The sequence below is a fragment of the Hyperoodon ampullatus genome (genome assembly GCF_949752795.1).
Source record: "Hyperoodon ampullatus genome assembly, chromosome: 5".
Taxonomy (NCBI): domain Eukaryota; kingdom Metazoa; phylum Chordata; class Mammalia; order Artiodactyla; family Ziphiidae; genus Hyperoodon; species Hyperoodon ampullatus.
Genome location: NC_136918.1, coordinates 127388791 through 127415199, shown reverse-complemented (window position 1 = coordinate 127415199; position 26409 = coordinate 127388791). Strand labels below are relative to the sequence as shown.

Here is a 26409-nt window from a genome sequence, read left to right as displayed (position 1 = left end):
CAATGACAAGCCTGCACACTGCGTTGAAGAGTAGCTTCTGCTCGCCACAACTAGAGAAAGCCCACGCGCAGCAACGAAGACCCACACAGCCAAAAATAAATAAATAGGGCTTCCCTGGTGGCGCAGTGGTTGAGAGTCCGCCTGCCGATGCAGGGGACACGGGTTCGTGCCCCGATCCCGGAAGATCCCACATGCCGCGGAGCGGCTGGGCCCGCGAGCCATGGCCGCGGAGCCTGTGTGTGTCCGGAGCCTGTGCTCCGCAACGGGAGAGGCCACAGCAGTGAGAGGCCCACGTACAGAAAAAAATAAATAAATAAATAAATAAATAAATAAAAACAAAAACAAAACAAAACAAAAGCTCCCCTTTGTAGCTATACCATAAACACAGATAGTTTCATGCTTTTTAAGCCTGTTCCACTAACTCACTTTCACGGATATGGTTCAAAATTGATTGAAAATATTAACAGAGCTAAGTCTTGCAAGAATCTTAAATTTTAAAAAGTTCTATGATCCAGAAATAAAATGTATGGTATTCTCTTGCATGCATTTGGAGATGCAATAATCCATATGATTAAATATCAGATTGGAAGTGAGCTTTGAAATTCAGTGAGTTCAAGTATTCTACTACAACACTCCCCTCAAATTTTCCTTAAAATTCCTCTACATAGTCATCTGTGTCAATTTCACAAATACGGAAAATTCATTCAGCCCCAAAGAAAGCCCATGTCACTGTTGTTCTATAAAACTAAGTATCAGAAACATCTTCTTTCTTGAATTTATATGGGCTTGTGCGTGGGTGCGTGTACACATGCACACATACACACCCACATACATATATGCCATTAAACTGTTATCCCACTAAGTTAAACATGAATTAAACTTCTCAAGGCTTTCTCCTGTTACTACTAAGTCATCTTTCCTCTAACCCAATACAACTGCATTTTTTGGACCTAACTTTGAAAAATCACTACCATGTTACCAACTTGTGAGGTTTTTCCAGTTACTGATTCTGTTGCCCAAGAATTAGATTATTGATCTTCTGAGGTTAATATTTCTGCAACTGGGAACTGCACCAAAAATACATTCAAGGGCTTCCCTGGTGGCGCAGTGGTTGGGAGTCCGCCTGCCGATGCAAGGGACATGGGTTCGTGCCCCGGTCCGGGAAGATCCCACATGCCAAGGAGTGGCTGGACCCGTGAGCCATGGCCGCTGGGCCTGCACGTCCGGAGCCTGTGCTCCGCAACGGGAGAGGCCGCAGCGGTGGGAGGCCCGCGTACCACAAAAAAAAAAAAAAAAGTACATTCAAGTCATTAATAAAATGATAAACATGACTTCGGGGAAGAACTATTCAACAGGTTATTAACATATATCTTCATATAACAAAATTTACTAGCATGATTTACAATCCATCTGCACATTCAATTTGGGTCACATCTTTCCATCTTGTCCAAGAGGATTTCATGAGCCATACTCTTCTGTCATTTAGACACTTCTTATGTATTGATTAATACGCAAATTCCTACACTTTTTAAAGGAACAAAGGGTTCTTTTTTTTAAAGCAAGTATTAATTAACATATGGTTAAATAACTTGGAGAAAATACTAGGTACCAGTTTCTCACTAGTAATTTTAGATATTTTAAAGCAGTGCACATTTTGGGAATGATTTTTTAAGAAATATTATTTGAATGAGTCTGCTTATCATAAAACTTCCTGGTCTTAAATTTTTTTCTTAATGCCAAGTGTTATTAATTTTTCCAGATGCCTCTGAGATATTAACTGATTTTTTTTTTAAAAAGGGAACTGGGTCAATCTTTCGAAAGGCTGAGTAATTTAACTAGGGTAGGAAACCTTAATTATTGCTTGATATAAACTCAGTTCATATTTGCTTGGGTATTGGGAGGTGGAGATTCATCTATTTATTCACTTGGACAAAAAATAGCAGAGAGGAAAAAAAGAACTACACAATAATCATAATCTAAGGCAAAATTAAATTAATAACTAAATAAAACTCCTGAGAACCAAACTGCCTACAATTTTCTTTGTAATAGTCAATGATTTGACACCTACAAAGGGTTTAACCTAAGGGCTATAATCACCCTTAGATTGAAATTTTCATTGACAAAAAACTGTCCTGTAGTTTGTCAATGAATCTGACATCCATGAAGGATTCAAGCTAAAGGCAAATTCTAAACAAAAAAACTGTCTTATCCTGTAAGTACTAAGTCATGGTATAAATGTTATTTTATTTTCATCAAAAAATAGAAGATAGAAGACTTGTAAGTTAGAGGTAAGTTGTGTTCATCCCATTTGTCATTACTGTGAGATTCTGAGCAAGTAATATGTCCGCCTTATTATGCCTCACTAAAGAGAAAATGTAATAACACGTATGAAAATACTGTGTGTTCTTTCTTAAAAAAGCCACAATAAAAGGAGGGTATCATTATTCTAAAATAAAAGGAAAGGAACCAAATGCTAAAATGCTAAGTGTGAGCAGAATTTTCTGGAGTTGTACAATGAAGCAGCCTGGGAATAATCAGCAAACCCATGATTTACTTTCTTTCTGTACTTCAGAAAGGATTTATTTAGAACAGTAAACAGATCTGGTTTTGGTTACAAGTTGTTGGTGATAATTCACAAAGAAAACTGGAAATGAGACTTCATGAATTATGTATTTCCAAAGATCTGAATTCCAAACCAAGGATGTAAAACATTGAGGATCAATGGATGAGCTTTAAACAAAGCAATTCTAACTTTTAAGTCAACTTATACCAGAAAGAATAGATATGTGGAAATCATGTTCAAATTAAAGTGATACTACTAGCAAAACACAGAACTCTAAAGTTTGGTATGTATTTATTCACTTCATGCTAGGAAAAATTCAACTAGTATGTCAAAATCATGACTTCACCTATATTATTTCTTAAGATAAAACTAAATTAGGCACTGAAATTAAACATGATCATTTAAAGAAAAAATAAAATGTGATAGTGAATTTTCTAATAACTCCAAAGCAGCATTGAGAGGGATATTTTCTGATAATTTAAGCAAATGCTTATGTTTGACTTTAAATGTCAACACTTGAGTGAGTTGGGTAGATAATATGTGTCCCCGAATTTTAAAAAAAACCTGAAATTCAAACTTACTTGTGGAAATTAGAGTATACTATTGAATATCTTATACTTTAGGATATTGTGAAGTCTAATAAGATTATATTTTCTTTAAAATATCATGCCAAGGGTTAACTGTACACAGACAATATAAATTACTGCCCACGTATCTGCATAGCTCAAGACGCGTTGAAAAAATGAATTTCTGACCCCACAAAGCTGAGGACAAGCTCCTGAAACCTAGGGTGCAGCCCCCTCCGGAGTGACCTTTAACCCCTCGGGTGCCATCTCCAGCTCATTCCTCTCTATTACACAACCATTTTCAAAACACGGCTTTCATACGAGAACGAATTTAACCAAATTGTTAAAAGTAAAATGAAAAACAGTGTTTGCTCTGAAACTCATGTAATCTGAAAAGATAATTGAGCCTGAATTTTACTCAACTCTAAGATGCTTATTTTGTGTAATATAATATATGGCAGCTATGTTTTATAGCAAATTAGATCCATAACTATATTCAATATGCCTTGGGAGTTGCCTGGTGGCCTAGGACTTGGCGCTTTCACTGCCGTGACCCGGGTTCAGCTCCTGGTTGGGGAACTGAGATCCTGCAAGCCGTGAAGCATGGCCAAAAAAATGTCTTTTTGGACAGCCTACTCTGCAATAAGTATAAACGTAGTATTTCAGGGGTTGGAAACAAATTACCAACAATTAAAATAGTCAGTACCTATATAGTGCTCGAAATACACCAGTGCCATTCTAACACTTTTGAATATTAATTATTTTAATCTTCCTAACAACTCTATGAGGACAGTGTATTATAACTTCAATTTTGGGGAGACTGAGGCACAGAGGTTAATTAACTTGCCCAAGAGCCTGTAGTTAATAAGTGGCAGAGCTGGAATTCGAACCCCCATTCTGAATTCTTGACTCTGAGCAACTTATAGGACTCTTAGCTTTTGTTTGAAAGAGGATTGCTCAGATGAGCATATTTTAAAATTAATTATTTGAAAAATTCAAAAATCTGTAAAATACAATGATAAATATTCCTGTCTTGCTTGGAAGCTAGATTAAAACAGCATCTTTGTTTTTTGTAACATTATGTCAAACTGATTTTAAACATTCCCTTACATTTATCCTTCAAATCACTCAGCTCTTACTTACTCCTTGCTTCTTCCACCCCCAAATATTTGCACTAATTGCAAACCATTTGTTCCTCCCAATATTTCGTGCTTACCTACTTGCATTCGTTTCCCAGGACACCTGCGATGTCCAACAGAATTACGGGCTTCGCAGGAATATTCTCCACTGTCCAGTTTTGAAACAGTATTAAATTGCTATTTGTAGAAGAAAAAAATACATATTTATTTAAGCAATAAATCTATCAGTAGACTCCCAAAAGAACTGTGTTCCTTAAATTTATCATTAAGTTGATCTTTCCTTTTCAGTGACTTAGGACTTTATAAATTTTTTTTAAATTTTATTTTATTTTTGGCTGCAGTGGGTCTTCGTTACTGCACGCAGGCTTTCTCCAGTTGAGGCAAGCGGGAGCTACTCTTCTCTGCAATGCGCAGGCTTCTCATTACGGTGGCTTCTCTTGCTGCGGAGCATGGGCTCTAGTCGAGTGGGCTCAGTAGTTGTGGCTTGCGGGCTCTAGAGTGCAGGCTCAGTAGCTGTGGCGCACGGGCTTCGTTGCTCTGCAGCACGTGGGATCTTCCCGGACCAGGGATCAAACCCGTGACCCCTGCGCTGGCAGGCAGATTCCCAACCACTGTGCCACAGGGAAGTCCCTAGGACTTTATACCTTTACAGTGAATTCAGAAATCTGCCATGTCTTCAAGGAGTAATTAGCTAGGCCTCTGTTTAATTTGACAAAGACTTAAATATATACAGAAAGTGTCTTTTTTAGTGTGTGATACTGAAAAAGTAGTACAGTTAGGAAGACAGTGGGCATTTTAAAAAGTTTACAGCACATGGTAGAATTAAGTATTGTAGGTAGTTCTAAGTCCTAGGAAACACCATTTATAAATAAAGGCCTCCTTGGCCTTAAAGGCAGTTTTCTAAGTCACAAGTGAGTTCACTGCAGCAGCAAACAATGAACACTTCCTCTAAAGAGCCAGAGTTACTACCAGGAAGTAGCATAGGGCCTAGGAAAGTCTTACTGTCATTTTTAGGATTACAAATTCTATCGGTTGTAGAATTTGTGAAAATTATGAAAAGATAAAGTCCAACCAATGCTTGTTCTGTCTACTCTGTGCCAAAGCAACTGAAAGGCAAGACGTTGATGTAACAGGCTTCACAGTAGTTTAGCACCTTGGAGAATTTCAGGAAGGAAGGAAGGAAAGAGGGAAGGAAGGGAGGAAAGAAAGAAGGAAGGGAGGCAGGCGGGCAGACAGGAGGAAAGAAACAATGGGTAGATAGGTGGATAGAAGGAGAGAAGTTGTTTAGGTAGTTAGTAAGAGGGGGGGAATTCAGTGTGTTCTGGAAACCTTCAAGGATCCTGCCAGGACCTAAGGATGGTGAGAGGGGCGCTCAGACTCATTCTTTCAGTATCCTCCTGTCACACCCTCGGTACCACAGTGGTTACTGCTGACTGCAACCATCCAAGAGAGGCCATGAACCTCTAAAGAGCACCTCCTTATTGTCTTGTATCCTCATGTAATACAAGTGCCTAAAAACAGCCAGGGTTTTGATCTACTTAAGGCCTTTTCCTCTCTTTTCCCTACCCACTTACCCATATACCTCTTCTTTCTGTATCCTTCAACATGGTGGGATAGAAAGCTTTCCCTTGTGTATTCTCACTTTATGGACTCGTCAGTCCCAAGAGCCAGACTCCTTTAAAGATATTCACCATGAACTCAAAGCCAAGGTTATGTATAAACAATAAGTTAGACTAAAACCGAAAATGATCTTCCAGGATATTCTAACTGGTGATTAAAAGGAAGCCGTTGTCTTCCATACACTGGAGTCTTTGTTTTGCTCATTTTTCAGAAAATAATCCATCCTGGTTCTGCCCTGGTGCACCCCTTTGACATCACAGATATTTCAAGGGTGGAGCTGAGGAAAGTGAATCTATATCTTTTCAGACTTGGCTTGGGGCTTTTCATCAACTGCTCTAAGAAAAAACAAATTTGAAAAGTAAATATAGCCAAGTGTGACAGCAGGTTTTCTGCCCAATTTCTCAGTGTAAAATGACTCAGACCTGCTGACTGAGCCTGCTGACGCTGAAAGGGCCAGAGTGTCCCTTCCTTAGGGAGTAGCCACATCAATCCACCGATAGGTTTATCTTTCAGTCACTTTATCAATATGCTTTATTACTTACCAGAGGATCTAGTTTTTAAATGTTATCATGCACTTGTAGACTGAAGGGATGAAAGGAAATATTATACCTCCTCTAAAAATTTATTAAAATTTTTATTACCATACCTTTAAGATTCTTTTGATAATGGTTGTGAGAGTGATTCTGCCTTGCTGGAAATGCAGCATTTTTAAACTGACATACTACTTTGAATTAAAAAAAAAAAGCTTCAAATTTAATGGTCTTTTTTTACTCCCACCTCTACCCTAAAAAGTCAGAGACAAAAACAGTAAAAATACTTTTATTTGTAAATGTCATTAACTTTAAAGATCTTATTTACAGATTTCCAACAGGATTCCTTAGAAAGGCTTTTCAATCGATCAGACAATCTGGACTAAATCTAAAGTAATAGATACTCAAGTCACAAAGTCAGTTGTTGACGAGCTAGTCATGGAAGAGTTTAATGACACAGACATCCTATCATAGGTTGGCAAGAGTCACTATTCTCACACGGCTGGTACTGAGGTCAGGGCATCCCCAAGAGAGATTTTTTTTTTTTTTTTTTTTTTTTTTTTGGCTGTATGTGGGCCTCTCACTGTTGTGGCCTCTCCCGTTGCGGAGCACAGGCTCCGGACGCGCAGGCCCAGCGGCCACGGCTCACGGGCCCAGCCGCTCCGAGGCATGTGGGATCCTCCCGGACCAGGGCACGAACCCATGTCCCCTGCATCGGCAGGCGGACTCCCAACCTCTGCGCCACCAGGGAAGCCCGAGATTTTTATTTTTTAAAAAATTTTTATTAAAATATAGTTGACTTACAATGTTGTGTTAGTTTCTGGTGTTCAGTTATACATACATGTATATCTGTATTCTTTTTCAGAATCTTTTCCCTTATGGTTGATTACAAGATATTGAATATAGTTCCCTGCACTATACAGTAGGACCTTCTTGTTTACCTTTTTAAAAAATTTTTTATTTATTAATTTTTGGCTGCGTTGGGTCTTCATTGCTGCGCGCAGGCTTTCTCTTGTTTTGGCGAGTGGGGGCTACTCTTCGTTGCAGTGTGCGGGCTTCTCATTGTGGTGGCTTCCCTTGCTGCGGAGCACTGGCTCTAGGCGCGCGGGCTTCAGAAGTTGCGGCACGCGGGCTTCAGTAGTTGCGGCATGCGGACTTCAGTAGTTGTGGCTTGTGGGCTCTAGAGTACAGGCTCAGTAGTTGCGGTGCATGGGCTTAGTTCCTCTGCAGCATGTGGGATCTTCCTGGACCAGGGCTCGAACCCGTGTCTCCTGAACTGGCAAGTGGATTCTTACCCACTGCGCCACCAGGGAAGCCCTGTGTCACATTTTAGAATCCACAGATAAATGATGTCATATGATATTTGTCTTTCTCTGTCTGACTTACTTCACTTATTATGATGATCTCTCGGTCCATACATGTTGCTGCAAATGGCATTATTTCATTCTTTTATATATAAATATAAAAGAATGAAATATATGCGATATATATGTGTGTGTATATATACGTATGTATGTGTATATGTATATATATATATATATATATATATATATATACAGCACATCTTTTTTATCCTTTCATCTGTCAATGGACATTTTGGTTGCTTCTATGTCTTGGTATTGTAAATAGTGCTGCTATGAACACTGAGGTGCATGTATCTTTTCAAATTAGTTTTCTCTGGATATATGCCCAGGAGTGGGACTGCAGGATCATATGGTAGTTCTATTTTTAGTTTTATAAGGAACCTCCATACTGTTTTCCATAGTGGCTGCATCAGTTTACACTCCCACCAACAGTGTAGGAGGGTCCCCTTCCCAAGGGAGTTTTCATGCATTTCCCTGATATTATAAATATGAGACTGCACCTGGTACCTTTCCAGGCCTGATCCATCATCATGACTCCATCTTGGCCTGTGCCAGGCCCCTGGTGCAGACCTTTTTGTGTCCAACTCCCTAGTTCTCTGTTTTGTCTTCTCCTCTCCTGTGGCAGCCTTTTCCATCACTTCTCTGTATGAGTGCCACCATCTTTCCTGCTATCCTTTCCTCTCTCTACTTAACAAGCAATGGTATCAGCCCTCTACTCTCCATTATTTTAGTTCTAATATTTTTTTTTCCAAATGCAAGACAGTTATGAGGCCAATGCTTGAAATGACCTTACCAGAGTTCCAGATTTTGTATTCATTGTGTATGAGCTGTTGGCACTTGGGGAGCCAAGTTTTGGATTCTCTAGCAAACGGATGCCATCCTTAAACCACGTGTATTCAGGAGCCGGGTTGCCTTCTTTGTCTTGACATCGCAACTCCACCACAGTACCACGCAGTGCAGAACTGGGTACTTCACACGATGGAACTGCCGGAGCCACTGGAGGATGGAAGTCAAATGGCATTGGTTATTTACAAGCTAAATGAGGATTTTAACAGCCAGCTAAAGATGGATTTATTGGACACCTGTGACAGAGACTGGCTACTTGTTCAAGAAACTTCCTTTCTTCACAGGCACACAGCTAGACCACATTTGCCAGCCCCCTTGTAGCCAGATGGGATCACATGCATGAGTTCTGACCAATGGAATCTGGGGAAAAGTCATATATGCTATTCCCATGCCTGATCCATAAAAGCTTCCTGTATGATTCTCCATCCATTCCCTCCCCCTCCCCCTCCCACTACCAAGGAGGTGTCAATACCCATGGTGAACTCAGAAAGCTATGTATCAAAGATGTCATGCTTACATTAGCTTGGGTCCCTACTGATTTCATTAAGTAGGGCAATATAGTTCCACCACTGCTATCTCTGTCTCCAATTATTTAGACTTTACTTACATAAGAAAGGAACTTCTATTATGTAAGCCACTCACTGAGAGTTCAGGGCTTACCTGTTACACTTGCAAACACTACATTAGCTACTACAACAGCTATTCTTTTCTAGATAAACAATCGCTACTTTTCCCCTCATCAATGATTTTAATGTATTATTATCAACTACATTCAAACAAAGTCAAACCTGAGTATATTTTCAGGATCAGTACTCAAACTAAAATCTCATTCAGGCCAAGATAGAGAATATCTGAATTAAGGTTATTCTGGTCCCAGGGATTTGTAAAGTAAACCAGACCTTACTTAAATCCAGGAAAACCCAGAACTGTCTGTGTAGGCAGAGTTCTAACACGGTCCCCCAAGTTCCCCGGCCCTGGTGTATGTACACGTGCTCTCAGTTATTCAATCAAACACTAATGTAGGTACTACTCTGAAGGGATTTTAGAGATGTAATTAAGGTCCCAAGTCTCTTGTCTTTAAGGTAGGGGAGATTACTTAGATGGGTCTGCCCTAATGACATGACCTCTTTTTTAAAAAAAATATTTTATTTATTTATTTAGGCTGCACCAGGTCTTGTGGCATGCAGGATCTTCGTTGCAGCCTGCAGACTTCTTAGTTGTGGGCATGCCTGCGGGATCTAGTTTGCTGACCAGGGATCAAACCCATGCTCCCTGCATTGGAAGCGTGGAGTCTTACCCACTGGACCACCAGGGAAGTCCCCACATGACCTCTTTAGAAGTAGTTTTCTCCGGCTGGTCACAGAAGGGAAATTCAGAGATTCAAAACACAAGAAGGATTCAACATGCTTTTGTTGGGTTGTAGATAGAGAGGCCCCATGGCAAAGAATGTAGTGGCTCTGGGAACTGAGCGTGGCCTCCAGCTTATAGCCAACATGGAAAGGGGACCTCAGTTCTACAACCGTAAGGAACTGAAATCTGCCAACAAGAATAAATGAGCTTGACGGCAGATTTACTTCCAGAGCCTCCAGTCAAGAACTGAGCCCAGCTGACTCCTCGATCTCAGCCTTGTGATATTCTGGGCAGAGAACCCAGCCACATTGTGCTGAGCTTCTGATCTACAGAACCGTGAGCTAATAAATGGGTGGTTGTTTTAAGCTGCTAAGTTTGTGATCATTTGGTATGTAGCAGAAGACTAATACACCAGCTGAATCTCCTGCAAGGTTTTCTGAATGAAATTTCTTCTATAACAGTAAGTACATCATTAGAATTTTAGAAAGAGCCTGGACTATGTAGAAAAAGGAAGAGGAGTTGTTTTGTTCTCTTTGCTTAGTAGTTTATAGTAACATCTATGGAGAAGAACTGATCATTTCCTCCACTAGTTGTCATCATGGGCAGTTACTATCTATCAGTGAGTCTTAGAGTAACTAAATATATTGGCTTTGAAGTTAACCCCATCTGGATCCAAATCCTGGCCCAGATACTTACTAGCTCTTCAGCCTTAGGAAAATCACTTAGCATCTATCTCCTCATCTGTAAAAATCAAGTTGTCAGTGAAGATTAAGTGAAATTACACATGTGAAAGAGCCTAATGCATACTAGCTGCATAATAAATGCTAATTTCCTTTCTTTACCAAAACAACTTCTATACTTCCCCAGCCTACATTTTTAAAAAAATTTATTTTATTGAAGTATAGCTGATTTATAATGTTGTGTTAGTTTCTGCTGTACAGCAAAGTGATTCAGTTATACATATATATACATTGGTTTTCATATTCTTTTCCATTATGGTTTATCACAGGATATTGAATATAGCTCCCTGTGCTATACAGTAGGACTTTGTTGTTTATTCATTCTCTCTATATAATAGCTTGCATCTGCTAATCCCAATACTTTTTTTGTTTTATTGCTTTTCTATCATCTCATTTGAGGCTATTTTATATGGTAAGAGAATTACTACCTATGCTGAAAGTGATTGAAAAATAAACTCTTGATAAAGCAGAAACTAACACATCATTGTAAAGCAATTATACTCCAATAAAGATGTTAAAAAATAAATAAACTCTTGGGGAAAGAGTTTATTTACTTCTATGTAGAGTGGAGGACCATTAAGGTTTACCTCAATCTTAATTGAAAAGAGATTTTGTCATAATAAGTTAGTAACAGTAAAATTTCAGCAGCCAACGAGGTGAAAAGGAGTAATAGCTAAGATTTTGCAGGAACAGTGGTGCTGGTGGTCCACCTTTATAACTTTACTCGCTGGGGCCCTGAGTTGCCTCATTGCTCCAGGGCTGGATGATGGGGATGAGGGTGGGAACAGTAATCACACAGATACAAGTACATCACCTAATACTTCTAGAGTGAGTGTATCCTCTTCCAGGTTTTGACCTTGTTCAGATGGGGCACTAACTTCACAACGATATTTCCCGGCATCATTTCTCGTAACATTTTTGATCCGTATGCTGAAATCTATCATCTCAGCTCGATCTTTAAAATCTCCTTTTAGAAAAAGAGGACAATGATGTTAATAATGATATAATAACTTTCTATATACTACCTTTCTCTAGTCACTTCATTCAGTAACCACTGCATTTATTTTCCTATTAATAAATTCAATTTAAAAATTTAAAAATTGTATATGAGTGCTGCTCTTTCAAATTTCTATTTCTTTTTTAGAACGTCATACTGTTCACAAAAGAACACTCAGTTCCGTATTCCCATATTTTATTTTAAAGAATTCAACCCTCATTCCTGCCTCATCCCCTTTCTAGTATGCTAGAATAAATAGATTCACATCTTCAAAAGATACTGGAGAGCCTAGTTTAACTAGCTGGAACAGTAACTTTATGTGTGGTGGCTTGCATGATGCTGCCACAAAAAAGAAGGTGAGGGGGTCTTTAAAAATATTCTTTGGATTAGTTTTTGATAGTAATTTGTGCAGAATTAAAATGATGTTTTGTATCACGTTAGATTAGCATTACAGAAAATTCAAGTAAAGACAGCTGTGCTACTAGGCCTCTGCTGCCCGTAATCCTATCTTAACAGGTAAGAACCAGAGGGATATTTTAAATTTTCTATGAACTTTAAATATTTGCTCACTTGTTTAATTCTTTAAAATTAAAGTAAAACGTATTTTAAAATAATAACCTGTTTACTATACTTAAGTTATATTTCCAACTTTTAAAATAATTATAATGGAAAATTTCAAGCACGCACAAAATTAGAGAGTATAGTAAAATGAACCTCAACAAACCATCACCCAACTGTGATTTTAATCAATGCTACGCCTGTCTTACTACATCTGTACCTTTAACCACTGGATTATTTTTAACTAAATCCCAGACATTGCATTTTATCTATCATTACCAATACTTTAAATTAAAAGCTCACTATATATTCAACAAGAAGGATAGGGAGTATGAAGAAATGTATAACAATAAAAAATGTAAAAAAGAAAGCACTGGATAAGGGTAGCTGTATTTACCTTCCCCTAAGTCTTAACTCCCTAAACTTCTCAGTGATGGCCTTGCTTTCTCAATGGTGATATGGAAATAGGGTAAAGTTACTACAATTGAGCAGTGACCCTCCATCCCAACCCCACACCATCTTTTCTTCCTTTCCCTCAAGAGTTTAATCTACTAGGCCAGCAAGAACAATTGCATCTTACATCCTCTAGAAGTGAGGTGAGAAATGAGGGGTCCAGGGCCTCCATGAAGTTCATGCATGGAGGTGAACTACTTCTGTTCCCTGTCCTCTGTTTTTGTGGTTGTTGTGTTTTGGGTCTCAGCCTCTATTGGTTTCATCTCACACTTACAGAAACACATTCTCAGTCATCAGCCATGTCCTGCCCTCATTGGTTAATTAAAGGGCCTGGGGTATTTGGTGCTCTCTTGCTCTCACCTTATCGAATCCCAGCATCTTACCTTGAAGAGCCTGTTGATAGTAGACAAAGGAGACACTGCGCCCCAGTTTCTTCCACTCCAATCTGGAGGAAATGGTCTTCTTTGGGTATTTACAGGCTAAAATAACCTCTAGGAACAAAACCAAAAATACTTAAAAAAAATTGTCCCTCTGAAATAATATTTTATTTAATTAATAAATTTTCAACAGCCTTAAATTATTCTTTTATTCATTCATTCATTTATTTTTTCATAAATTTCCTCAACAGGTACCACGTTGGCTTAATTTAAAGATGAATTGAAAGCATTATGATTATTTCGGAAAATAATTTTGTGACACTATGCTACTTTCCCTAGTTCTTGAGCCTCAGTTATCATCTGTAAAATAAGATAGTATCTCATAGAATTGTTGAGTCTTCATATAAAATAATATATGCAAAGCACACATGCCTGGACATAGTAAGTCTTTAAAAATGGCAGCTATGATTAATTATTTATCTTTTTCTTCCCCATCTCAGTCTTAAAGGAGTTTACAGTTTGGTAGAAGAGACAAATAAGACAGTGTAATTTCAGTCCAAGGTGATGAGTGCCAGGATGGAGGTAAATAGTGGATACTTCACACCTACTGCCTAAGAAAGGCACTTAGCCCAGCCCAGGTCATGCTATGGAACCCCAAATGGTCCCTCAACACACTACATTCTCACTCAGATCCCTATTTTGATAACCTTCTCTGAAAATACATTAATACACACCCAATATGGTCTCCTAATAAATCATTGACTCCTACCCTTCACCTCAATCCAGAAAAATTATTCAGAGATTTCATCTTGGCATCAGGTTTAACCGCCTCAGTGTAGCTCACTAAGGTTACTTTACCACGGGCAATTTACTGCACTTATGTCATTAAAGAATTCCTGGAACTACCCAAGGAGCCCCCTCTTTTAACTGTCCAAACAAGATGATGGACGGAATAAAAACCCAGGGCTTGCCTGCCAACTGCTTCAAGTTGCCAAATGGAAACCTCTAGTTCTAACTATTTTTAAAGTATGTTTCAGCCAGCTCTCCAGAGTGTCAACTTCATATTTTTTTTAAGTTTTTATTTTATATTGGAATATAGTTGATTTACAATGTTGTGTTAGTTTCAGGTGTACTGCAAAGTGATTCAGTTATACATATACATATATCCATTCTTTTTCAGATTCTTTTCCCATATAGGTTATTTCAGAGTACTGAGCAGAGTTCCCTCAACTTCATATTTCTGAAACATTTTTTCCTCCACAATGCATACAGTTTGACCTAAAAAACACAGTATCTTTGACTAGAAGAGAAACTATGTTAAAATCCTTCTCATACCTCTGATTTTGATGTTAAGCAGACTTAATGCCGTTAAAAAAAATAATTCAGGATATTACATGACATGGTAGATTAGAAAGCAATACTTATAATATTTATCCCAGGTTTTATTAAAAGTATACACATAGATATGGACAAAAAGCCTGTATGAATATGTATGAAAATATTAACCCAGTGATGATTTCTGTGTGACAGAATTATGATTTTTCTGTTAAAATGTAGTTTCTAATTTTTTTTAGCTCCACACACATTGCTAGAAATATAGAAACAGAATAACAGGTAATGGAAGCTAGAAAGTAGGATAGAGAAAAGAAAGACAAGAAAAAAAAATCCAGAAGTTGTTTTTAAGGATGCCTAGTTTTAAAAGCAGGTTTTATGTTACAAACAGACATCATTTTACAGACATGTTTACAACTATGCTACACAGACAAACGTGTGCCGAGGGACTTGTCTGAGGAAACATGGCTCTGTTCTGTTGATTAAGGAGAATGGGTGGTGGCCTTCCGGAGTCTTGAGCTTTAGATAGGTTTCCTTCCCGTATTTTGTTGAGTTTCCAGCAATTAAACACACACCCACACTCATTTTTAGCTCACACTCCTAGGTCTTAGGAATAAATTTACACTCAAATAATCATATTGTTTCACATATTTAACTGGACACACACACACACACACACACACACACACACACTCCTTTTGGTGAATTCTTCTTGATTTCTATGCTCATTACTCTATGGAAAACTGCTGCAGAAATTATGTTAAAAATGTAACCAATGGTTTTCTTAAGTGAAGTGACTCCACTGCAGCCTCAATCTCATTGACCATATAAAATGTAGAGAAATGGTCTATGCAATTTGTCCAAAATATATTGAGTATTTACTGTGTGTCCGGCATTGTTCTTGAGCTATAGCAGTGAGCAAAACAAAGATCCCTCCCCTTTGGGATCTTACAATTTGCAGGGGGTCAGACACACAAGAAACATCACGAAGTGAATTATATAGTACGTTAAGTGGTCATGAGTGCTATGAAAATAAGAGTAGATCAGAGTACAGGAAGTTTGGGAATCTGGGGAATGGGGGTGCAGTTTTTAAAAATAGAGTAGTCAGAGTTCACCTCATTTAGAAGGTGATAATTAACCAAAGACTTAAAAGAAGGAATTTGAATTTTTGAATTTCCTGGAATCCGAATTTCGCCTTGTGGTTCTTTGGGAGTGTTCCAAGCAGGGGAACACCTTGACCTCCAAAACTGTGAGAAACAGTAAATCTACTGAATCATGGGGCCAACATCTGAGGATGAAGAACTAAGTGAACTGGTAAGCTAACTACCATGGACTCTCCTCTCTCTTTTCAGCCCAAATTCAACATTTATGGCCAGCATAATTTTCTGTGTCTAGCCCTCGGTGTTATTATGCCATAATATAGTAGTTTAAGGCACAGGCTTTGAAGTTAGACCTCTGCCATAAACCAGATGTGTGATATTGAGCAAATTATTTAACTTTTTAAAAAAAGATGTGATTGTGTTCACATCTGTAAAATTACAAGAACAACATTACTCATCTTGCAAAGTTGTGGTAAAGATTAAATGAGATAATATATTTACATACTTGGGTGCACATGGTACTCTGCATATAGTCCATGTTCCATAAATGATTATTATTACTTTTACCCATGAGGCACTTCTCTTACTTGTAGTTGTAAGCTTGCCTTGGCATGGTAGAAATTCATACTTAATACCATCATAAATCTACCCTCAAATTACTCAGATTTGAGCTAAAGTGTTTCCTGTGTTTGAGACAGCAAAGAAAATAATACAGACATAAATCATACTTTCTCAAAGCAAGGCATATTAGAACAGAAAAATGCACCAAGTTTTTCTATTAAGATGATTATTACATCTGTTCCAGTTTGGATTGAGAAAAGATAATTCTTTGTTTGTAAAAAGCATTTGTTCAACATGTAGCAAAATAATCACTTTAAGGAATCACACAGCTAGAATCACTGTGAACTTTAATTTTTCTAAGATTCTGTATTGTTGACTCTTGTTTGATTTCATTCTCTGTGCTCAAGTTAAAAATCATCAAAATCTTACATAATGCAAGAAGAGAATGTATACTACCAAAGTAGTTCTGGAGAATTACCATAAATTATTACTTCTGTGGAGAAAAGCATGCTATTAAATTCTGAGTTATTGCTCTCAGGGTTGTGCTCTCTGCATAAGGCTGCTCATGTAACTTACAAACCTGGCAGAGGAGCCCTCGCTTTACTCTCATTCTGCTTTTGGCATCACTATGGGAAGTGATACAGAAAAGCAGTACTGAAAAGAAGGAATTAATTAATTCATGATTTATTGACATCATAGAGGCAAGAGACAAAAAACTGAATGAATTGGGGGGAACACACATACACATATACACAAAGCATAAAATATTTTAGTACAACTCAACAACAAAAAAACAAACCACCCAATCAAAAAATAAGCAGAAGACCTAAATAGACACTTCTCCAAAGAAGACATACAGATGGCCAATAGGCACATGAAAGATGCTCAATATTGTTAATCATTAGAGAAATGCAAATCAGAACTACAATGAGGTATCGCCTCATACCAGTCAGAATGGCCATCATTAAAAAGTCTACAAATAACAAATGCTGGAGAGGGTGTGGAGAAAAGGGAACCCTCTTGCACTGTTGGTGGGAATGTAAGCTCGTGCAGCCATTACAGAAAACAGTATGGAGGTCCCTCAGAAAACTAAAAATAGAATTACCATATGATCCAGCAATCCCATTCCTGGGCATATATCCGGACAAAACTATAATTCAAAAAGATACATTCACCCCTATGTTCATAGCAGCACTATTCACAATAGCCAAGACATGGAAACGACCTAAATGTCCATCGACAGATAAATGGATAAAGAAGAGGTAGTACGTATATACAGTGGAATACTAACTACTCAGCCATTAAAAAAAAAAAAAGCCATTTACAGGGGGCTTCCCTGGTAGCGCACTGGTTAAGAATCTGTCCACCAACGCAGGAGACATGGGTTCAAGCCCTGGTCTGGGAAGATGCCACATGCTGCGGAGCAACTAAGCCTATGTGCCACAACTACTGAGCCTGCACTCTGGAGCCCGTGAGCCACAACTACCGAACCCAAGTGCCAGAACTACTGAAGCCCGCGTGCTCTGAAACAAGAGAAGCCACCGCAATGAGAAGCCTGCGCACTGCAACGAAGAGTAGCCCCCGCTCGCTGCAACCAGAGAAAAGCCTGTGCGCAGCAACAAAGACCCGATACAGCCAAAAATAAAATAAATAAATTAAAAAAAAGAAAAAGCCATTTGCAGCAACATGGATGCCGCTAGAGATTATCATACTAAGTGAAGTAAGTCAGAAAGAGAAAGACAAATACCATATATCACTTATATGTGGAATCTAAAATATGACACAAATGAACCTATCTAAAAAACAGAAACAGACCCACAGACATAGAGAACAGACTTGTGGTTGCCAAGGGGGAGGGAAGGTGGGGGAGGATAGACTGGGAGATTAGCGTTAGTAGATACAAATTATTACATATAGAATGGATGGACAACAAGGTCCTACTGTATAGCACAAGGAACTATATTCAGTGTCCTGGGATAAACTGTAATGGAAAAGAATATAAAAAAGAATGTATAATGTATATATGCATAACCAACCGAGTCACTTTGCTGTGCAGCAGAAATTAACACAACATTGTAAATCAACTATACTTCAATTTAAAAAAGTAAAAACAAAAAAAATATTTTAGACTTTAAGTAAAATTAAGTTACTGCATAAAATATCCTAAAAGTGAAATGTTGAAGAAGATAGATAGAAATTTATTTTTGCTTTATGGAAAGCCAAGTTGGAATGATTGGAGCACATATAAAATAGAATCAAAATGTAATTTTTAATTAAAACGAGCAGAGGCGAGATTAAAAAAATAGAAAATACTTACTTGGGAGTAAATAAGACTAACATTTGATTGCAATAAACATAGAAGGATTTTCTGTTTCCTATCTGTAGAAGGATTTATTTTAAAAATAAAACATACATTTTAAAGTGATATAAAAATGGTACAGGGTTTTAGTTTAGAGTGTTGGAAATGCTTTGAAACTAGATAGAGGTGGTGGTCACACAACATTGTGGATCTAATAAATGACACTTAATTGTTCACTTTAACATCGTGAATTTTATGTTATGTGAATTTCGCCTTAATACATTTTTTTAAAGTAAGACTAAAGAATATACTTTTGGCATCCTAATTCAGATATCATGGCGTAGGGCCTGGGGAGGCAGGGATGAATATCCACGGTATCCAGTTGGACCCAACAGTAAGATCCTCCAGAAAAGTAAAAAGTGAGAGAAATTAACTTTGTTTCCTTTGTCTCACATGGATATCCTGCTCCATCTTTTCCTCTCACTGTGCTCACTCATTGGCTTTTCCAGTCTCCTTTTTGGCATCTCACTCAGCCGTGTTTGTCTTCCCTATAAGTACTCCATAGTCCCAAATTACTACCAATCATTAATTTCTTTTTCCCACCTCTCCCCATTTAAAACTACGTCATGGGCTTCCCTGGTGGCGCAGTGGTTGAGAGTCTGCCTGCCGATGCTGGGAACGGGGGTTCATGCCCCGGTCTGGGAAGATCCCACATGCCGAGGAGCGGCTGGGCCGCCTGCGCGTCCGGAGCCTGTGCTCCGCAATGGGAGAGGCCACAATAGTGAGAGGCCCGCGTACCGCAAAAAAAAACTACGTCACGATAAAGAGTGTTTTATTAGCTTAATCATGTAAAATATTAGGACTTCAAAGAACCTGAATAACCTAAACAATTATTTAAGTGAATGACTGATTCACTGATTCTTATTATAGCATATTATTATTTAACAAGCACATATAACTTACTCTATGCCAGGCATGACTGTAAGCACTGGTTAAATACTAGATCATTTAATTCTTCTCACGTCAGGCCCCTTTTTAAAATCTTTTTCTCTTTACTCCAAACCTATCTCTCTCCAACTGCAGGAAACTAAGACATGCCTAAAGAAAAGGGATCAGACATTTGAAATCAGTTTCTTAAATGTTTATGGTCTAAAGAAGCATCACATTTAAGAAACAGTAATTTTTCAGGTTGCCCAGTATTATTAATGTGTTCTAGGTAAAAAAAACCTTCAGAGAAGTAGTAGATAGTCAACATTTGAAGTAAATTTATAAAGGCTCAGAATTCTTTTTGGTTATTAGATCCTTAAAAATTTTTTTAAATTGTGATAAGATATACATAACTTAAAATTTACCTTCTTAATGATTTTTACTGTACAGTTCAGTAGTGTTAAATATATTCACATTGTTGTGCAAGCAATCTCCAGAACTTTTTCATCTTGCCAAACTGAAACTTTACACCTGTTAAATACCAACTCCTCCCTTATAAATATTTTAAGAGGCTAAAATAAATAGCAAAATGATACCCCAACAATAGGCTATATTAACGTTCTCTTAAATACATAGAGTGGGGTTTGCAGCGTTAATTCCCATTTATCAAATTTAGCTGACTGGAAACTTTGCAAGATCGCCTTCTCCCAGTTTTACAAATTAGACTTGCTTTGTTGCAGATACTTTATGTAATGAGACATTCTTTGTACATCAGGTCTCTCGTAAAATGCCCAAAATTTCTACTGAGGAGATGGAGAAAGAGTTCTCAAGGGGGTAACAGCAGGGAGCAGGATTTCAGCAGGGGAGTTAACGTGAAGTGAGACAGAGGTTCCTGACAAACAGAAAGGCACTAACGGGTGTCATCTCTGTGAGTTATTTCAACAATACAGACCGTGAATATCAGTAAGGTACGCTACCTTGATACTCTATTGCTGTAACTACTTGATGATCTTTCGAGGCAGAGAATCCATAGGCCTTATGATCTGAAAGATTAAAACAGATAGGATAATTAAAATAGTGCAAAAGGCCATTTTCAAATGTTTGGATGGGATGCCATATTAAAGAAAACTAGCCTGAAGTTTGGTGACAGTTTCACACAATTCATAACACATAAGTTTTAAAGTATCAAAATAGGAAAAGCTAAGGCAAACTATATGTTTTTTCCATTTTCTCTATTGTGGTTTTGCTCTTTAAGCATTTCCCAAAGCAGAACTCATGCATCTATTTGCGCCCCTCCCCCCTGCTGCCCCCCCCAGACAACACACTCTCACAAGCTCAACTGTTAAACAAGTTGAGCCTAATGTGCGATCTAGTACTGTCACAGGTATTGCCCCCTGCAAATAAAAGCTAATTATTTTTAGTGCTTTATGTAAGGACATAAATTGCTTTATGAACTTATCCCTGACTATACCTATATCATATAGAAATGAGTCATTCAACGTATTTGCTGTGAAATGTACATAGTACATACATAGTATGTACATGATATATACATAATACATATGTACATAGTATATACATAATATATAATAATTATAAACTTTGTATAATAAAGTTCTGATAAAAAATGCAAACAGAACACCTTTGTTATCCCCCTAAACAGTTCCATGATTTTCCAATCCTGGAAAAATCACTGATCTATAAGACTGAAATCCCTAATGGGATCTGATATGATGATGATGATGTTGTTGATGATGATTGATGGTGGCGATATTATCAGTTTCCCCATCTGATGAAATCCACATTTTTTTCAGGTGGGGAAACTGAGGCACTGAGGGGGTAAGAAACTTGGCCAAGGTTATATTAGTAGTAAGTGGTGGATCTGGGATTTTAACTTACCTAAATTATACCCAAAACCCACATTGTTTGCTGCTGTTCTATACTGGGCCTCACATCACATTCCTCCCAAGCTGAACTATGAGGAAGGACTGCAGATTAACAAAGACGTCTGGTGGAAAAGTCCACTGGTCTAATGAAGATGGCATAGGTTGAGAAACTGGTGGTAATAAGCAAGGCAAGGACTGGCTCAGAAGAATAACAGGAAGGTGGAAGCTAAGAGGCTATGACTGGAGAAGTAGGACACTAAGGTAATCTCAGAGGAAAGCTCTAGATAAAGCTTTTTCAATGTTGACACTATTGACGTTTGAGACTAGATCATTCTTTGTTGTGGGAGGCTGTCCTGTGCATTGCAGGATGCTTTGCAGTATTACTTGCTTCTACCCACCAGATGCCAGTAGCATCCCTACCCCCCTACCCCAAGTCATGACAACCAAAAATGTTCCTAGATATTGCCAAATGTCCCCTGAGTGTAGGATGGGAAGTCCTACCTGGTTGAGAACCACTGCTCTAGACTTACAACTAGACTGTTTTGACAACCTAGGAATAGACTTAAGGAGGGCAAGAAACCATGAGTTCAAGGATTTTGAAAGTTCCTATAAGATCAGAATTTCTTAACTATGAAATAATTTATTACACTTTTGTGAGGGAGAGAAAAATCCTTCATATGACATGGCATCTTGTCTTTCAATCATTTATCTATAAGTACATTGACATGTAAATGAATCTTCCACTGTGCCAGATTTTATCACTCCTGAAGAATACATGCTATTCTGGATATATTTTTTTTCCTTTTTCTCTTCTCTTGGAAGCCTGGACAGCAAATCAAATTGTGAAATTAAAAATCTCAAAAAAATATAAACCTCAAATGTCTAGCTCAACTGTTCAACATTGTTTAACTATTCAGGTTCTACATATCTCTAAATTGCAAACATCTTCACTAAGGAAACTGGCAAATCTATGTGAAGAATGTAGGCCTGAACTGATCCTTTTTACTGCCCTTGTAAATATATTTGTATAAAGCAATAACCCACTTGGCTCAGTCTTAGAGAGGTATTGGAGCCACCAAAGAGTCATTTCAAAATAACTTTTTTGCTTGCATATTTCAAAAACCATGAAGGGGTCCAAGAAATCTTTTAAAATACTCTATTTTCCCTTTTCCATGTACTTTTGTCACATACTAGAAGATGTCCCATAGTCCTCTGAACCGCCCCCCCCCAGCCCCTCATGCCTTTCTTTTCCAGCTTCTCCTCTCCTGCCTCAATTTTATTTTGTAGAGTCCAAAAGGAGGGTTTGGATTTTCAGAGAGCAGAGGAAGGGAAGAGACTAAGCTGGCCAAGCCAGAATCCTCTTAAGTGAGGTGGAGAAAAGTTAGGGTCTCATGGGTCTTTGTGCATTACACCTACGTTTAAATGACATGATCGCTGAACGTTTTTCCTGTGATTCTGATTCTAAACCACTATTCTGTGAAACTTTCGAAGTACACTTTGAAAGAGTCTCTTTTCTCCTTTAGAAATGTGTAAATTAGTTTGCTCAGAGAAGTTCCAGTTATGACTGGCATTTCTCGTGACTTTTGAACTATTTTAGTATACTTTTTAGACAAAACAATGAAGATTCATATTCCCCAGAAACCAGTTGAGGGGACAATGTTGGCAAAATAGGAAAAGATAATCTTTGTTCCCCTCACATCATATCTTTGAACTTTTCAAACACCACACTGCCTACTGAGAATGTTTATTTTCTTTAGGAGACTTGGGCCTTCTTTCATTTGAGGCAAACATTATTCCAATCTGAGACTGGAAGATTTAGGACCAGATTGAATCATCTTTCCCTTTTCCTTTTTTTTTTTTTTTTTTTTTTGTGGTACGCGGGCCTCTCACTGCTGTGGCCTCTCCCGTTGTGGAGCACAGGCTCCGGATGCGCAGGCTCAGCGGCCATGGCTCACGGGCCCAGCCGCTCCGCGGCATGTGGGACCTTCCCGGACCGGGGCACGAACCCGTGTCCCCCACATCGGCAGGCAGACTCTCAACCACTGCGCCACCAGGGAAGCCCTCCCTTTTCCTTTTTAAAAATTAATTAATTAATTAATATTTGGCTGCGTTGGGTCTTTGTTGCTGCATGCGGGCTTTCTCTAGTTGTGGCAAGTGGGGTCTACTCTTCGTTGCGGTGCACAGGCTTCTCATTGCGGTGTCTTCTCTTGTTGCAGTTGCAGAGCACGGGCTCTAGGCGTGCAGGCTTCAGTAGTTGTGGTACACAGGCTCAGTAGTTGTGGCGCACGGGCTTAGTTGCTCCGTGGCATGTGGGATCTTCCTGGACCAGGGATCAAACCCATGTCCCCTGCATTGGCAGGCAGACTCTTAACCACTGCGCCACCAGGGAAGTTCCTCTTCCCTTTTCTCAGTTCCAGTTTTCTACTTGCTAAAACTTCCTTTGAGAATTATTTCTTCAATTTTCAAAAATCACTTTTAAAGTTCTATGGAAAATAACAGCTGTTAACTTCAGGAATTTTATTAATTCCCTCATAACTTTTGTATGTATATATTTGAATAGAAAAAAATGTGTCTCAGACAAGGAAAAAGAAAGGACTGGTTGAATTGCAAAAGCTATGAAGGCAACAAAATTATAACGGGGCTTAGTACTATTACATTAATGAATAGATAGCATTTCTTGGTAGGCTGAATATTTCCTTCAGTGATTTTAACCATCTTCTCCTAGCTGTCTTGCTTCCTCTAATTCCATTTACTTCAAGGTTTGCCTTTAATTAAGTAAAAATATTTTTTAAAGTGTAGTCACTTATGTTGAACTTATTTAAACAGAAAGCTCTAAATCTTAAAAAAATATTATAAGATTTCTACTGTTTTCCAGCCTAAGTCTTCAAATTCAGTTTTATTTTTCTAACTTGAACCCAATAACTCTATTTATGAAAACCAAATGTTTTGTATCAATATTTCACTATCAGATGTTAGGAATAGGATCTGTTGGCCGTATTCTTTTTTTTAAAAATATATTTATTTATTAATTTATTTAATTTATTTATTTTTGGCTGTGTTGGGTCTTTGTTGCTGCACACGGGCTTTCTCTAGTTGTGGCGAGCAGGGGCTACTCTTTGTTGCTATGTGCAGGTTTCTCACTGCAGTGGTTTCTCTTGTTGCGGAGCATGGGCCCTAGGTGCGTGGGCTTCAGTAGTTGTGGCACGCGGGCTCAGTAGTTGTGGCACACGGGTTCAGTTGCTCCGTGGCATGTGGGATCTTCCCAGACCAGGGCTCGACCTGTGTCCCCTGCATTGTCAGGCTGCTGGCTGGTTTCTTGAACTGATTTTTTTTCTTCACTTTTCTTGAGTAAGTTAAGTAGAAAAATAAACAAAAACTTGTCATGTAGGGCCGCTGGTTAAGGTCAAAAATTGTTTTAAACCTAGCTACAAAATGTCTTTCATAGCTATGGATGTGTTCCAAAATCACTGGCAGTTCATAAAATGAGATTAAGAGATGATTATTTCCATAACTTCTAAATCTCCAAGTCAAGTAATTCCTAGTCAAATAAAACCTTTGTGATTCTTTTCTTCTCCCACTGTAAGAATGAAAGTTCTTATATGTCTATCACCCATCTAAAATAATTTGGTTTGACTAAGACTAAATATGTATTCACACTATCACAACTTAAAAAATTACTATAAAAGTATTATTTAAGTGAATACTTTTCATTAAAAACATGATTAGGAAAAACTGAGATGTTACAGAGGTTTTCTGTTTGTTTTAAAAGTACATTATAGAGGACTTCCCTGGTGGTGCAGTGGTTAAGAATCTGCCTGCCAATGCAGGGGACACAGCTTCGAGCCCTGGTCCGGGAAGATCCCACATGCCGTGGAGCAACTAAGCCTGTGAGCCACAACTACTGAAGACTGCGTGCCTAGAGCCTGTGCTCCACAAGAGAAGCCACCACAGTGAGAAGCCCGCGCACCACAACAAAGAGTACCCCTGCTCGCCACAACTAGAGAAAGCCCACGTCCAGCAACGAAGACCCAATGCAGCCAAAAATAAATAAGGACTAATAACTAACTAATAAGGACCTACTGTATACCACAGGGAACTCTGCTCAATACTCTGTAATGACCTATATGGGAAAAGAATCTAAAAAAGAGTGTATATATGTATATGTATAACTGATTCACTTTGCCGTACTCCTGAAACTAACACAGTATTGTAAATCAACTATACCCTAATAAAAAATTTTTAAGTACATTAGAGAGAATACTGTGCATAAAAGCAAGTCATAAAAACTGTGGGTGTAAATTATTTCATAAGTTTTCAAAAATAAAAATTAATAGCCATACGTTTTCTTTTCTAAAATTTATTTATATTATTATTTTTTTGGCTGTATTGGGTCTTCGTTGCTGCATGTGGGCTTTCTCTAGTTGAGGCGAGCGGGGGCTACTCTTCATTGCGGTGCGCGGGCTTCTCATTGCGGTCGCTTCTCTCGTTGTGGAACATGGGCTCTAGGTGTGCAGGCTTCAGTAGTTGGGGCACACAGCCTCAGCAATTGTGCCTCTTGGGCTCAGTAGTTGTGGCTCACGGGCTCTAGAGCACAGGCTCAGTAGTTGTGGTGCAAGGACTTAGTTGCTCCGCAGCATGTGGGATCTTCCTGGACCAGGGCTTGAACCCATGTCCCCTGCATTGGCAGGTGGATTCTTAACCACTGAGCCACCAGGGAAGCCCTTAGCCATGTGGTTTAATCACTTATATACAATTATTAGAGTAACAAATATTAAAAAAATCCATAGGGCTAGCAGTAACAATAATACCATCCAGTATTTATTACAGATAAATATTTATATGGATAGAAAGCAACCTAATGAGGTAGGAATTAGGATATATTAGATAATATCTCTCTCACTATCTGTCATTCAACCATAATAGGTCATAGAAGGGGAGGGAGAGGGCTTCCCTGGTGGCGCAGTGGTTGAGAGTCCGCCTGCCAATGCAGGACACACGGGTTCGTGCCCCGGTCCGGGAATATCCCACATGCTGTGGAGCAGCTGGGCCTGTGAGCCATGGCCACTGAGCCTGTGCGTCCGGAGCCTGTGCTCCGCAACGGGAGAGGCCACAACAGTGAGAGGCCCGCGTACCACAAAAAAAATAAAAATAAAAGAAAATAAGGGGAGGGAGAGGAGAGGGTGGAGGTGGGAGAGGAAGGA

General features: G+C 38.6%; 1 protein-coding gene across 2 annotated transcripts in view; it reads right to left on the bottom strand.

Moving 5' to 3' along the window:
- Positions 1 to 26409, bottom strand: part of JAM2 (junctional adhesion molecule 2) — a gene marked incomplete at its 5' end in the record, with an annotated part of 67194 nt that overhangs the window by 6558 nt on the left and 34227 nt on the right. The window contains 5 exons of one of the 2 annotated variants that reach the window (XM_079705590.1): positions 4346 to 4445; positions 8576 to 8778; positions 11533 to 11685; positions 13110 to 13217; positions 20300 to 20365. In XM_079705590.1, coding sequence (XP_079561716.1) covers positions 4346 to 4445; positions 8576 to 8778; positions 11533 to 11685; positions 13110 to 13217; positions 20300 to 20365 — 630 coding nt within the window. The remainder of the gene's footprint in view (positions 1 to 4345; positions 4446 to 8575; positions 8779 to 11532; positions 11686 to 13109; positions 13218 to 20299; positions 20366 to 26409) is intronic. The other variant, XM_079705589.1, reaches the window with a different exon arrangement.